This window comes from Solea senegalensis, linkage group LG4 (genome assembly GCF_019176455.1).
Source record: "Solea senegalensis isolate Sse05_10M linkage group LG4, IFAPA_SoseM_1, whole genome shotgun sequence".
Classification (NCBI taxonomy): domain Eukaryota; kingdom Metazoa; phylum Chordata; class Actinopteri; order Pleuronectiformes; family Soleidae; genus Solea; species Solea senegalensis.
In genome coordinates this window covers 14,332,861-14,346,086 of record NC_058024.1, presented here as the reverse complement: position 1 = coordinate 14,346,086, position 13,226 = coordinate 14,332,861, and the positions used below count along the sequence as shown (strand labels likewise).

Here is a 13,226-nt window from a genome sequence, read left to right as displayed (position 1 = left end):
AGAGGCATGTGTTGAAAGTGTCCTTAAAATGTCAGGCGATGTGGGACAACTGTGCTCGACACGAGGGACATCAAAGCGTCCCACGTACAGTACGTCCTGAAAACGCTTCAGTGACAGATGGTTATGAGATAACTAATTCCTTCCTGCTTACCACTCTTTAGTGAAATCTTGTTGAGAGATTGAATGTGTGTTTTTTGGTTGTTATTTACACTCCTAATTAGTGTAATTCACAGTAGCACAGCAACAGAGATAACATGAGTATTATAATAGTGGTCTCAGGATGCTGGGTGTTGAAACTGTTTATCCCTTTTTATAAAAAAAACAAAGTGTATTTCCGTCATTATTGGGTGGTGTGCCTGCAAACATGGAGTCACCCAGTCATGTGGGTGTAAGGCACACCCTTGAATATTGAACATGTAACCATGGCAGACGTGTCCACTCAGCTGGTGAAGAGGAAATAGGCAAACGTCAGTAGGAAGAAGGAAAGAACGAAGGATTTCCAGTATCCTTTATTTATAGTTCCTCTGACAAATAGTTTCTACAGTTCTTAATGAACTAAACACACTTCTCTAGTGGTTATATTTGGAAAGGATATACCACTTTATTTATTATTTTTTAAATGTAAGTTTTAGTAATGCGTGTATACAAATCTATTAATCTTATTATACAGATATGTTAGTCTGACTAAGACTATAGTTGGACTAATGTGTTTACATGACATTAAGACAACCAAATTATTGTCTTAGACTTTTAACATGCATGTAAACACACTGACTGACTCTTCTGGGACAGGAGTGAATTGCCTTTTAGTGGGTTTTCTCAAGTTTAATAAACCTTTACAATTAATTAATTGTAAAAGTGCTATATATATTACTCAGTATGTTATTATCGTAGACATTTTACGAAGACGAATACAATGAAATTCTGGGAGTGTTGTTTGACTTTATGGGTGGGATAGGTGATGGTGTGGGAGAGGGAGGGAGTATCCTGTTAAAACAATAGTTGTGCAGCCCACTATAAGAGAGCCTGCAGAATTAGTTCCCATACAAAGTACAAGATAACCTTTCAGTTCTGGCAAAGGCAACTCCCAACACCTCAACCAGGAGAGTGTACATGGTTGGCATGGAAATAGAGACACAGGAAAGTATCAGCTAAGGAGAACAAAGGTGGCACAATGTTGGTGGTTTCACTGGGTGGGTTCAGTAGGTGGGTTCACTCCCCACTTGTTCACTTGACGTCACACTTTTCCATAACTGACATAATGTCATGACAAGGTTTCGTACCTTTCAATTCAAAGCCTGAATGTCATAATGTGTTCGTAAAAGGAACAACATCAAACTGACAGAACTGAAATGATCAAAGTTACTGACACATTTACTATATTTAGTTCAGGTCATCCATGTTTACACTCGCAGACGCTTTAATTATCCGTGCTTATTGAGCCATTTTAACACTGAGCGTTTTGTGCCGCATTACAAAAACATACGTTTGAACTTGTCGGCATTGGCTAATAATGTCAGCGATCAAATCAAAACATGTTCAAGAGGTGCAACTGGTGGAACAGGTTTGAACAGGCATCGTTTGTATCCCCTCTTCCAGTGCAAATGAGACAGGAGCTCAGTCGGATCATTAGATCCTCTACATGGTTTGGATAAGAAGAACCATGACCTCTGTGTCCTTTCAAAGGAAGTGAGTGAGAGCCCAGAGGAAGTATTGCACTATCCACCAGTTTTCCCATGACATCCTCAGGAAGCATCCATGAAGTAAAGCAGTGCCAAGGCAACAGCACAATAGATAGCAGTGCATAGATTGTTTGTCATAACACTGGCCTCCACCTTAATGAGTGCGTCTGGGAGCCAGAATATGAACCTAAAGAGCTGCAGCACATGGTCCAATGATAGTGGTTGAGCAATGGTGTTCTGGTGTTTGAAAGTTCTAGTAATAGTTGTGGCTGCAGTTTTGGGCATAAAGTATTTTGATGATCTTTAACTGGGTCAGCTCAAAATGAGGCAGCACTTTAGCCGGAAAACCACAGGATACACCACTTAAATAACACAAATGAAGGAATTGCTGTTTGTCTTTTAATTGTCGACAACCACTCAAGCAAATGAACATTCTGTGGTGATGAAGATAACAGGGCAGAACTTGCAAGTTTGCATCGTAAAGATATTTTTCAAATGGAAGTTCAGCGGTGTCAATAACAACTAGGCTTCTAATGGACAGTACCAGCTGTCAATCACACAGGTGTCCACTCATATATATTTTTATTTTATATATAAAGTGGAACATAATCTAAAAAACTGTCATCATTTGCTATTGGAAAAGACCTAAAACTAGCGATTGAGACATGAACTCCTGAGGTACATTTTTTACTCTCATTCATCAAATGAGAAGTAAAGTCATTTTCCCATAGACTTCAAATGGTAATCATTTTTGATACACGCAGAGTCACCCCCTCATGGCTATTCAAAATTTCCTGATTTCCTGATTTGCCTCAGAACGCACCCAGAAGACTACAACCATTTTTTAAAAATCTGTTTTTTCCATCTTTTTCCTGTGGTGAGTCCAAGTTGTGTTCGCCATCACAAACGCCAGCATTGTGCAACAGAAGCGCAGCACGGCCCCAAAACACTCACCAATTGAACTTTGTGCATCATAATAAACACGTGGGAAAAGGTGCATGATGAAATGACTGCGTTCACCTGAGTGTCATATTTAGATTACTGCTGACCAGAGCCAGAGCCACTAAAAACCAATGTCTTATTGCACAGTCATTTGACCCCGCAGTGAATGCAGATTGCGACTATTCCCACTGCAGACAAAATCCAGATGTTAGTGGGTGTAAGTGGGTTTTTGTGACCCCTGGAAAGGGTGTTTTATTCATGTCTGTGGATGAGAACAGAACCAGCAACTATAGTTATCACCAACCAGCCTTCTCATCAAAGAGGCTTCATTCGATACACGATACAGACAATCGAAACACATTTATGGTTTCACTGATGTAATCCCAGTTTTTACTCCTCTGGAGGGACCTAGCAGCACAACATAAACCCCATCCTAGTTCTGTACCTCCCAGAAAGTTAGTCCGAGGAGGAGGAATGACGCACACGTCGCATGAATCATGCTTGACCCACCTAGAGAACTCGTTTCTTTTTTATAATCACACCAAGTCTTTCGCTGAATGAAATCACCCTTCAGTCTTTGGTAGATGGCTTATTTGTTCACATTTTGCCACTCAAATTTACAGTGACAGCCAAGAAATGACCCCAGACGGCCAGGCTTGGAGAACAGAGCCGTATTGAAAATCTCAAAGTGGGTTGGCTCGCTCTTTCCCCTTTGGCTTATGCAGCGGTTTGTGATTTTATTCAATTACAGAGTATTTACCTTTCACGTAATGTCAGCACTGATGTAGAGCAGCGGTGGGCCGAAATTAACTCACCTGTTCCTCAACACACATTATATTGTTTCCAACTCGCACACACAATTTAAATCGCACAAAAATTCATGCTCACATACGCACACTCTGTGGCATGAGTTTATTATTTCAGCTCGGTCAGGACCAGTGTACAGTCCTCATTTCTTTCCCCAACTGATGTGTGAAAAGTGGAAGGAAATCAAAGCCATTTCCTTCATTCTGGCCGCTGTGGGTTGTGGTTCCCTCGGGCTGCAGGGGCGAGACTGGCAGTAAAGTATTGAGCCGGCAGAGTCTGGGAAGTGTGCGTAGCTCCACGTATGGGGATGCCAAAATCAACAGAGGAAACTGTTGCTCAAAGGCACCAACCACAGGTATAGGGAAAAGGAAGGTGGTCCAAACACTGAAGTGTAATCTCTGCTCCAAGGAGTTGCATACGTTTATTCAAAATCCCCTTCTTTCCTTCATCTCTTACCTCATTTGTTCATTTACTTGTTTAAAACTCACTCACTCACTCACTCACCCCAGGAGATGATGAGAAAAGTTTGTTCTAAACACTCTTGAATAGTTGAACAAGTTTTATAGTGTTGAGTAGTTCTCCTCTGATCTTGATATGATGCTTTTCTTTTCTCATTTAAATGCTAATAACTTTCAGGACATCATCGACAGAAAGTGCTGCGAGCAAAGCTTTTCTCCTATCTGGTCACTGCACAAGGTGAGCGCCTGCCTCCTGAATTTGAAATATTACTAATGCTGGTTGTTGCTGCGACAAGGCAGCTGTGGCTTTGCGTGACGGTGTTGTACATGTGAACGTGCATAGAAATGTGAAGGTGTGTCGTGTGGAGCGACACATGTAAAACTGGAAGGAAATGACAACAAGAAGTGGAAGCAAATGTGAAAGAAAGAGCACGTTGTGTTTTAAAATTATTATTATCATTATTGTTATTTGAGGTTGAAATAGAAGCCGTCGTCTATCTTTTGACTTTTGTGTGTTTGAGTGGTTTTAAGTAGATGTTCTCAAAAATGTTTCATGCATTTCACAAAAATCAAAGTTTAACTTAACCTAGCCATGTTTCTGCACATGTGGCATCTTTCAGTCTTTAAACACATTTTTCCAATTTGTTGTTCCAGCTTAAATGGGTACAAAAAAAACCGTGAGGTTTTGTAACCAAAATCTTGTGAATTTGGTCAGAAAGTTTGATAGAGTAAACTTTGATCGTCCTCTTTCACAGGATTACACATTTACAACGAGTAACCTAATTCAGTTTGCGCGATCGAGTGCATATTTTCCACATTGACTGAAATCTGAACGTTTCGAGCGTTTCCATTTTCTGCTACTTTTCTACACACTGCATTCGGAGAGAAATGTTGCACTTTCCACATCTGGCAGTTGTTACGTGCTGATTATGACTTTACACAAAACATATGAGCTAATAAAAATATGTTACAGATTAAAGTGGTAAAGTTTATGAAGGAGCACAGTGCAGGGCGTTTAGCGGTTATGTAGCGTTATTATATTTTTCTATTGTTGCTACATTTATCCAAGTAAGTTTCCTTTTTTTTATATTGTTATTGATCAAAATATCCACTTAAAGACACTTAATATGCTTATCTTGCAATGACAAAGAGAGTGAAGTAAAACTAAAAATGCTCCAAATGTTTGTGGGTTCTTCTTGGCACAAAGTTTTTAGAAAAGCAGTTGAGTAGTTTTTGCAAGCTTTAAAGAAAGTCAGAGAAAAACAGAACCTCTCAAGCGGAGGTAATAATTTGCCAAAACAATGAGACGACAGGGGCGATGACACGGACAATCTCATCTCTGAAGTTGTTCTGAGAGTGAACTTGAGATCTCCACGGTTCAACTTAGCAAGACACAATCTCAACAAGGTGTCTGCAGAGCATACATCGTCTATCTGTCCGCACACATTGAAACTGTCATAATCCCAAACGCTGATAAAACACCTGGCATCTGTTCATGCCCTGCAGACAGTGCCCCACAGAAAGCACTGTTCACACCTCAGCTGGAATGCAGGCTCTTCTGCTGAACAGTAAAACAACTTCATACACCACTTAGATAGATGTCAACAGTTGGCTTGGAATTATGTGCTGTCAAGATTTTTATCGTGAATATTACAGTTCAGGCCCACTTATGGGCAAAGCGTCATTCTAGGTAAACTGCACGCTCACCTTGCCCTGGAGAAAAGTGTGTGCACTACAGTGGAGTACATGCACTGTGGGCTCACAGCTGATTGTCTTGTTTCTGGACTGGGTTCTCTACTGTGGCTTCTCAGGAAATGTACCGTGTCTTTTTTTTTTTTCTCGATAAATAACTTCTCCAGATGAGGAAGAACTCTGCCTGGACTCATCAGACTGATCCTTTTCTATTCAACCTCTGCCAAGTCAAAAAAAAAAAAACGACCTTTATGCTGGGTCTGACTGCACTGTGGAGGCCATGGAACCATTGCCACGGGATTGTAAAGAGAAGTTGAACAGGACAGCTTCTTTTGACCCCAGTGAACAGATAGCCGAACACATAACAAACTTCCTCTCCAACTCTTCGACAGGCTTAATGGAGAATCCGCCGCATGCAATTTAAAGCCTCCAGATTGAATGAGGTGCAGATAATGCAGGTGTGAAAGAACACTGAATGGAAAATGATTAAAAATTGGTAAATGTTTAATTTTCTGAAAGAGCTTTAGAAAATCCTCACAGGCGCTCAATCCATGACTTTGAGGCATCCTATCAGTGTGTGAATAGAGGAGCAAATTAAGCATTTTTATCATCATTTTCTGTGTAACATCAAAGGAATTACATTTTTCACCCTTTCTTAAATCAGCAGCTATGACCAGGATATGACCTTATAAAGTCAGAAGCAATAGTCATCTCATTGTCTGAGCTCTAAGTCACTGAAATTGACTTGGCAGGTCAAATTTTCAGTAGAATGAAGTCGGTGTGATGCTGCAATAAACTTGTAAAGATCAAACTTTTGCCAAAGTGCATCATTTATTTTATCTTGCAATATGCAGTTTTAAAAATGAAATTAATCTGAGATGAGGGGAACATGACCAAATGAATTTATTATGAAGTCACTCACTTGTTGATTTAGAGGATAAGAACACATTTAGGCGCCATTTAAGCCGAATCTCATTGAGCGCTTTCTCTCCAAACCTCATGTGTGGGTGGCAGATGGTGTCTCGCTGGTTGTCACAGTGATAGAAGATGAAAATACAGTCGACTGTTCCAAAGCAAGCAAACACCTCCTTCGGGACAGACACCGTGCCATACTATAGCAGCTGCAAGAGGAACCTTTTTTTTCTTCTTACTCAGGAAGGAATTACAGCGTGCACCTCCACCTTTCTGCAATGCAAATCAGACACACTCAGACAGTAATGTTTTGGACGATACTGGATGATGAAAAATGAATGATAATGCTGTTAATAAATAATTTGTCTGTGATCGATTATATTTGTGATTGGACAAATGTGACTCAGGAGAAGCCGCTGATTAAAGGTGAATTACACATTCTCAGTGGATGGTCTGACCTGTGGTGGATTTTTCTTCCGTCCCTGCATCACCTGTGCGTGAACTGTGACCTCCGTGACACGCTGGACACAAAATGACTCAGAAGAAGAAAAACTTGAGTGATAATATTATTGTGGTTCAACAGGGCGGTGTAGTGGCTAGCACTGTTGCCTTACAGCAAAAAGACCAGGGTTCGTGACCTGGTCTGACTGAGGGCTCCTGCATGGAGCTTGCACCACGTTCTCCCTGTGTGTGCATTGGTTATCTCCAGTTTCTTGCCACAGTTGAAAAACATGCATGAGCTTCATTGCAATTGAAATAGACTGTGTGAATGCTGTGAATGATGTGAAAGCCACTGTGAGCCTCATATGGAGGATTAAGCAACAGACAATGAATGAATCAATGAATGCATGAACAATCTTACTGAGGCTAGTGTTTTGCATATTTTATTTCAAACTGATCATTTTCAAGCTCGACCCATTGATGGAATAAATGATTCTGAGCACTGTCTCAAGTTTTAAGTAAGAACATAATGCATCAGCAGCTAAACTGAGCAGACACAGAGGAAATGTTCATCAGTCTCAGCTGTAGAGTCATTTGAATTTGAACCTATTGCCCCTGGTGAGAAACCTGTTTAGACCCAGGATCATATAGATACTTAGGTGGATTTCATTTAAAAGTTGAATTTCTACTATAAACATTTTGCCTATTCATGCTGTATTGGATTGAGAATATATGTTGTTCTCTTCCAGTACCGTAATATCTTATGGCGTCAGAGTCAGCCCACTCTAAATAGTTTTTTCTTTTTTAATTGTGAATATGAATTATTACCACAGACACATTTGTTTTGTCTCTCTTTGCTGTGCTTGTTTTGTGTGATTAATCGTGTTTGTGTGACACTGCAAATGGTGCTACTATGGCAGAAAAAAAAAGAAGAGAAAGAAAGATGCAAAAGAAAAAAGAAAAGACAATTGTCTAACAATATATCTGGTGAGATTACATTGTAACAGTAACAGTAAAAACCTACGGGTCAACGAATGTTGCCTCGTCTTAAAGTTGTGTTGTTTGTGTGATAGTAACGATCATTATGAGCTTCCCTGACATGATCCAGTGTATAAAAATCACATCGCGTCTCTCTCCTCAGCAGAATCTGATGGGCGGCTCGTCTCTGCGCTGCCCGCCTTGTGGGTGTGTTTAAGGCAAATGTGCCTCTGCATCCACCTGCTGTGTCCTGCCTCCCTACAGTCAGGAGCGCTTAACTTTCCCGAGGAGCACACGCTGCGTGTCTGGACCTCTTCTAACCCACCGGGACTTTTTGTTTCCAACTATTTTTTTTTTTTTCTTAATTTGACTATTTCCTCCCATGAGATGTTGAACGTGGTCGTGCGCCCTCAACATCTCCACACCTCGCGGTCCCACAGAAGACTGAACTAGAGAAACATTTCTTTTTTCCCCCTTTTTCATTTTGTCACACCACGCTGTCAACTCTGGTGCCATTAAGCGCACGCTGAGCGCAGGTATAATCCACGGAAACCGCTCTGCTTGAACACGGACTGTCCAGCGGCAGCACCGGGATTTTCCACTATAATTAGTATTGATCTATATTTGGAGGTGGAAGTGGTCGATCTGTTGGAATTGTTTTATTTTCAATGACTTACAGGGTTGGACCTGAAGTTATATTTGGAACAACAAGGTAAATTGCTGCTTGTTATTATCTATTGATCATGTTATTTTCTTTGAATTTAAATGAAAGGTTAGCTGTGCGTATTTGGGTGTGTTTCTTGATCATTTATTTGCAGCGTTTCCCCCTTTCTGCTTTATTTTCTCTCATAAATATTTATTCCATTATTCTAATTCTAACAAATGTCTCTGATAGAGCACAGGCTTTCATTCTTGCGGCCATCACCATGACTATTTGTTTAATTTCTGCCCAGTTAACTGTGCGCTCTGATAGCGCACCAGACTGTTTACAGTTCTGTCGTCCATGTGTGACCAAAGCTGCCAGCCTGTTTCACATTTCACTATATATATATATATGTTAAGTTCCAGCAACATTGGCATTATTTTTGCATCTCCTTTGAATGCAACAGTGTGAATAAAACATTGATAAGAAAGTTTTAAATATGTGGTATCATCAGCATTTATACCAGAGTAGAGAGATTTTTCATTATTTTCTGACCACTGGATAAAGCAGCCGATTTGTGGTCACTGTCCTTTGTCTATAGGCTGTAAGTTCCATTGAGCCTTTTGCAGTTTACACTGGTAATTTGCTTTGTTTTGTTTTGATTTAATGACTCATTGACTTAATGAGACTCGGTGTGTACAGGCTTTTTTTTTTTAGTTTAATGTGAGTGTGTAAAAGTCTTGTTTGAGTTCATGTGCTTGTGTGAAGGACTTGGCCTCTGTCTCAGAATAAACAGCTGGATGCTTAACGAATTGTATGTAAACACCCAAGGTTTAAACAGCTGCTTATGCCCATAAATCCATTCCAGCCGGGCAGCAGAAGACTCTTTGGCTGCACCAATGACTCCGAAGTTGTGTTTTAGATGTGTCCCGGTCCAACTGTCCAGTGATTGTAGTGGAACTGTGAATCCAGAGAAACAGAAACAGAAAACAAGTTCAATTAGACATGTAAATGTGGACATGTGGTCGAGATAATGATGTTGAGTTGATGAATGTCTCTGACATCTGTGATGTGTGTGTGGATCATTGTGGTGGCTCCCTGTCTGGCATTCTTTAACCCCAAGGCTTAATTAATGGTCCGCGGCTATTGTTTGAGACACTTGTTAAACTGTCCCATTAGCATTTGTCATCGAACCGTTTAGCATGCCTTTCAGCAAGAAGTTAATATTTTATTTTCCATAAAGCCAATCACAAGTCTTTGTCTGGTGAGAGTGGGGACGTGTGGGGACGCGGTGTGACCTGGCATTAGCTGAGGCCATAATTACAGAGAAGCACACTCAGGTAAAACGGTGTCTACGTAGGAATGTGTTTTCGGACTCAGTGGCATTTCCACTGGTTTGTCACATTTTTACCAGATGGAAGGAAGCATTGTGTTCTTATCCCTGAATAAACTCCCCTCCTGTGCTTCAGGACTCATCGGTTTTGTGGAACCTTGCAGAGATCTGGGTGTAATCTCCACACACCTCAGTGCTGGGGATAATGGGGCCATTTGGGAGCCACTGATTTGACATGTCACATAAAATAATTAGTGTCAACAGATGTATTTGCATGTTTTATTGTGTTTATTTATTGCTGTGTAAAATTGAGGAAGCATCTTCTCACGTGTTTCCTTTTGTACCTGCAGACATTAAACAGAACATCAGTCTTTGTGTGTGACGGGAGGTTGGTTGACCATGCAGCTGGACTGTCTGTGGACGGTCCACGCCCTCCTGGCACTGTCCAGCTTCGCCCTTGGCAACCCATTGATCAATGATCCGCTGGCCGCACCTCGCGTCTTCATCTCTTTTAAAGGTAGGAAGCCTGAACCTCATCCCTCCCGGTTTGCTAATGGTGCCATGACTATTTCAAAGTCGTCATAATCTTTGCTGGTTTCTTAAACTCTGCCACATGCTTGCTCGCCAAATCACTGATGATGACGTGACAGACGTGGAATCGGAGCGATTGCAGCTTTGATAACCGCTGAAGGTCTGTGCAGAGGAAGAACTTACAGCATCACCAGACTCTCGTGTTACACCACAGAGCAGACCACAAACAAATCAGGCTTTCCTCATTCGCTGCCCCCCTCATCAGATCTCCAGGCATTGTAACAATCACCAGATGCTTCCACTGTAAAACAATTAAAAACACAGTGACTGTGCTGATGCACAACCTGAAGATTTATGTTCATACATATCTTGAAACAACCCAAGTGATTATTGTTTTAGTTTATCAAATGCACTGTCTTTATCTTCAATCATCTTTTTTTTGTGGAATCCCTAAATTGGTGCACAAAGAGAAACGGGATAATAAAGAGCATGTAATAACTCTACCCCCATTATGTAATTATTCCCTAGTGAGGCTCATGGGGCTGTGTTTGTGTGTTTCTGCGACTGTGCTGATGGGTTGCCGGGGTTTGAGGGGTGCAGTGAAAGAGAGAGAAAGAGAGCGGGTATTATCACGAGCAAATTGCCAAGATCAGCCATGCAGAGCGACGTCCTCGAGGCCTGTCCTGCTTGGAGATCAAGCCTTTGATTAGCATCCAGAGAAAAGCCGAGGGAGCGAGCGGCAGCAGCACCCCTGTTTGCTTTGCTTTCCATTTCCCAGCGCTCCCTCGTACAAGTTGACTTAATTAAGTGGACTGGGCACGGTTCATTGTTGAAAGCATTTTCCTGCTTTAATCAAGTAGGATTTTACACATCGGTGAGCATACATGCAGAGTTCAGCAGTTTTTCTTTTTTTTTTTTTCCAAATATTTTTTAATTCCATTCTTGACGCAAAGGCGTTGTTGCTTTGAGAGTGCCGTATAGATTGTGTGTGTTGTTGCTCTATAAGGGTTTCTGAGACTTTCCTCTATATTGGTGCATCTTTGCATGGCTGACCTCACCCAAACTGCAGGCACTATTCTGCGGCTGACAAGCACGGTGGAAAAAGCTGGGCTGTGCTGCTTACCTGTGCGTGTTTGTCTCTCCAGTCAATATGAATTTCACAGTCTACTGCTGCTGCCTCTCTCAAAGGAATGCACCCCCCTCTCAATTCAATATTATGACTCCCCCTCTCTTAATTGCTTTTTGTGAAGGCCCGTGTAGTCCTTACCTTGGCAAGCTTGCTTCACTTCCCCTGATGCATCATGATGCGTTAGGTTTTTTTTGCTTGAGCTGTTTGGGAAGGCGGTTTGCTTCTCCGCAGCATCCCTCGTGGAACTGGACGTGAAGAAGTGGGTTTTTAATGTGAGACTGCGGCAAAAGAACGTGCAAATTATCGGTTCCTTCTTTATAATTATTGATCAGTAAAGGCATTGTATCCCGCTGTGAAAAAAAAAAGAAAGAAGTCAAACTGCAGCTGTAAATCTGAATGTCTCGCTCAGCGTAGAACTGAACACATGTTTCAAACTGATTAACTCGGTAGCTGAGGAGTGAGGTTAAGAACCATGACCTCCATCTGGGAGGCCCACACGTCCCTATTAAAGCAGGCAGAGTAAATCATAGGGACCTAATTGCTTTGCTTTGGCTCCATGTAGTGTGCACAGCTTTTTTGACAGTGACAGCACCTTCTGTGATATTGGAAAACAAGTCGACACACTCTCAAAATGCTCCAAGGCTTTAAAGTTGTATCTGCATTTCAGTAAGATTAGCATTTCTCAGGGATAAACCTTGGAAGTAGACTTTGTTCAGGCTTATCACGTGCAGAGTTTGCGAGGAAAAAGAAGTCTCCCTGAGTTAAGACCGAAAAGCATGTGTAATCAGTGCCTGATGTTTTGCAGAAAGAGAGAGAATGAAACACTTTTATTCACAAAGAAGTGCATTCTTTGGAACAGGAATATTATCAAACTCTCTACCTGCAGCTGTTGAGAATTGCTGTGCAAAAAGTGAAGTCAAGACACATTTGAATACAAACAGATTCACTATTTGGAAACAGAATCCTTTGTTTTTTGTTGTTTTATCTTTGTAATTTTCTATCCACCTGCTTTATCCAAATTTGTCCGCAATACATCATAGTTGAAAAAAAACGTTCTTAATTTTCTTGCAAGAAAGTGTCATCAGTGAGGTATTTGTCATAAAGATACTGGATAGAAACTTTAACTTTTGATTAAAACTTAATCTAAAACCTTTTTTCAGTAAGTTCTTCATGTCCTGTGGTTGTGACTGTGGGTGTCACCTTATATAAGATCTATTACCTTGTTTAGACCCGGTATTTACTGTACATCCATTTCTAGTGATGTGATCACAAGTGGACAGCACTAAGTACAGGTCTGAAGCACCCAATGCGTCTTGAATGCGTCCTAGCATTTGATCACAATGATCACATTTGGAGGTGGTTTGCGACACATGCGGCCTCATTTTTCTGTCCTCAGGATGCATTCAAGTACGAGAAGTGAAATACTGAATTAACACGTGAAAGTCAAGAGCTGTGTTCGAGTCTCTGCGAGACAACAATGTTGTTTGAACAAATCTTATACGGGAAGTTCTGTTTCTGTGTGGATAAGGCCGGAGTCATGCGACTGTCTTTGTTCTGCAACTCCATTTAGAGGTCAATTGTTTAATGTGTGCAGTTTTAGATCATAAAGAACAGAAGACATTAGATTTTTCTGAATGGACAAAACAATCCAGTGGAAGTTTTGCAATGCCATGTTTTG

At 41.1% G+C, this 13,226-nt stretch overlaps 1 protein-coding gene across 4 annotated transcripts in view; it reads left to right on the top strand.

Moving 5' to 3' along the window:
• Positions 1 to 8,188: 8,188 nt before the first annotated feature.
• The window catches only part of LOC122767637 (semaphorin-3F-like), a 56,067-nt gene continuing 51,029 nt past the window's right edge, over positions 8,189 to 13,226 (top strand). For all 4 annotated transcript variants that reach the window (XM_044023045.1, XM_044023044.1, XM_044023043.1 and 1 more), the window contains exons 1-2: positions 8,189 to 8,624; positions 10,239 to 10,405. In XM_044023045.1, coding sequence (XP_043878980.1) covers positions 10,288 to 10,405 — 118 coding nt within the window. In that variant the 5' untranslated portion in view covers positions 8,189 to 8,624; positions 10,239 to 10,287. The remainder of the gene's footprint in view (positions 8,625 to 10,238; positions 10,406 to 13,226) is intronic.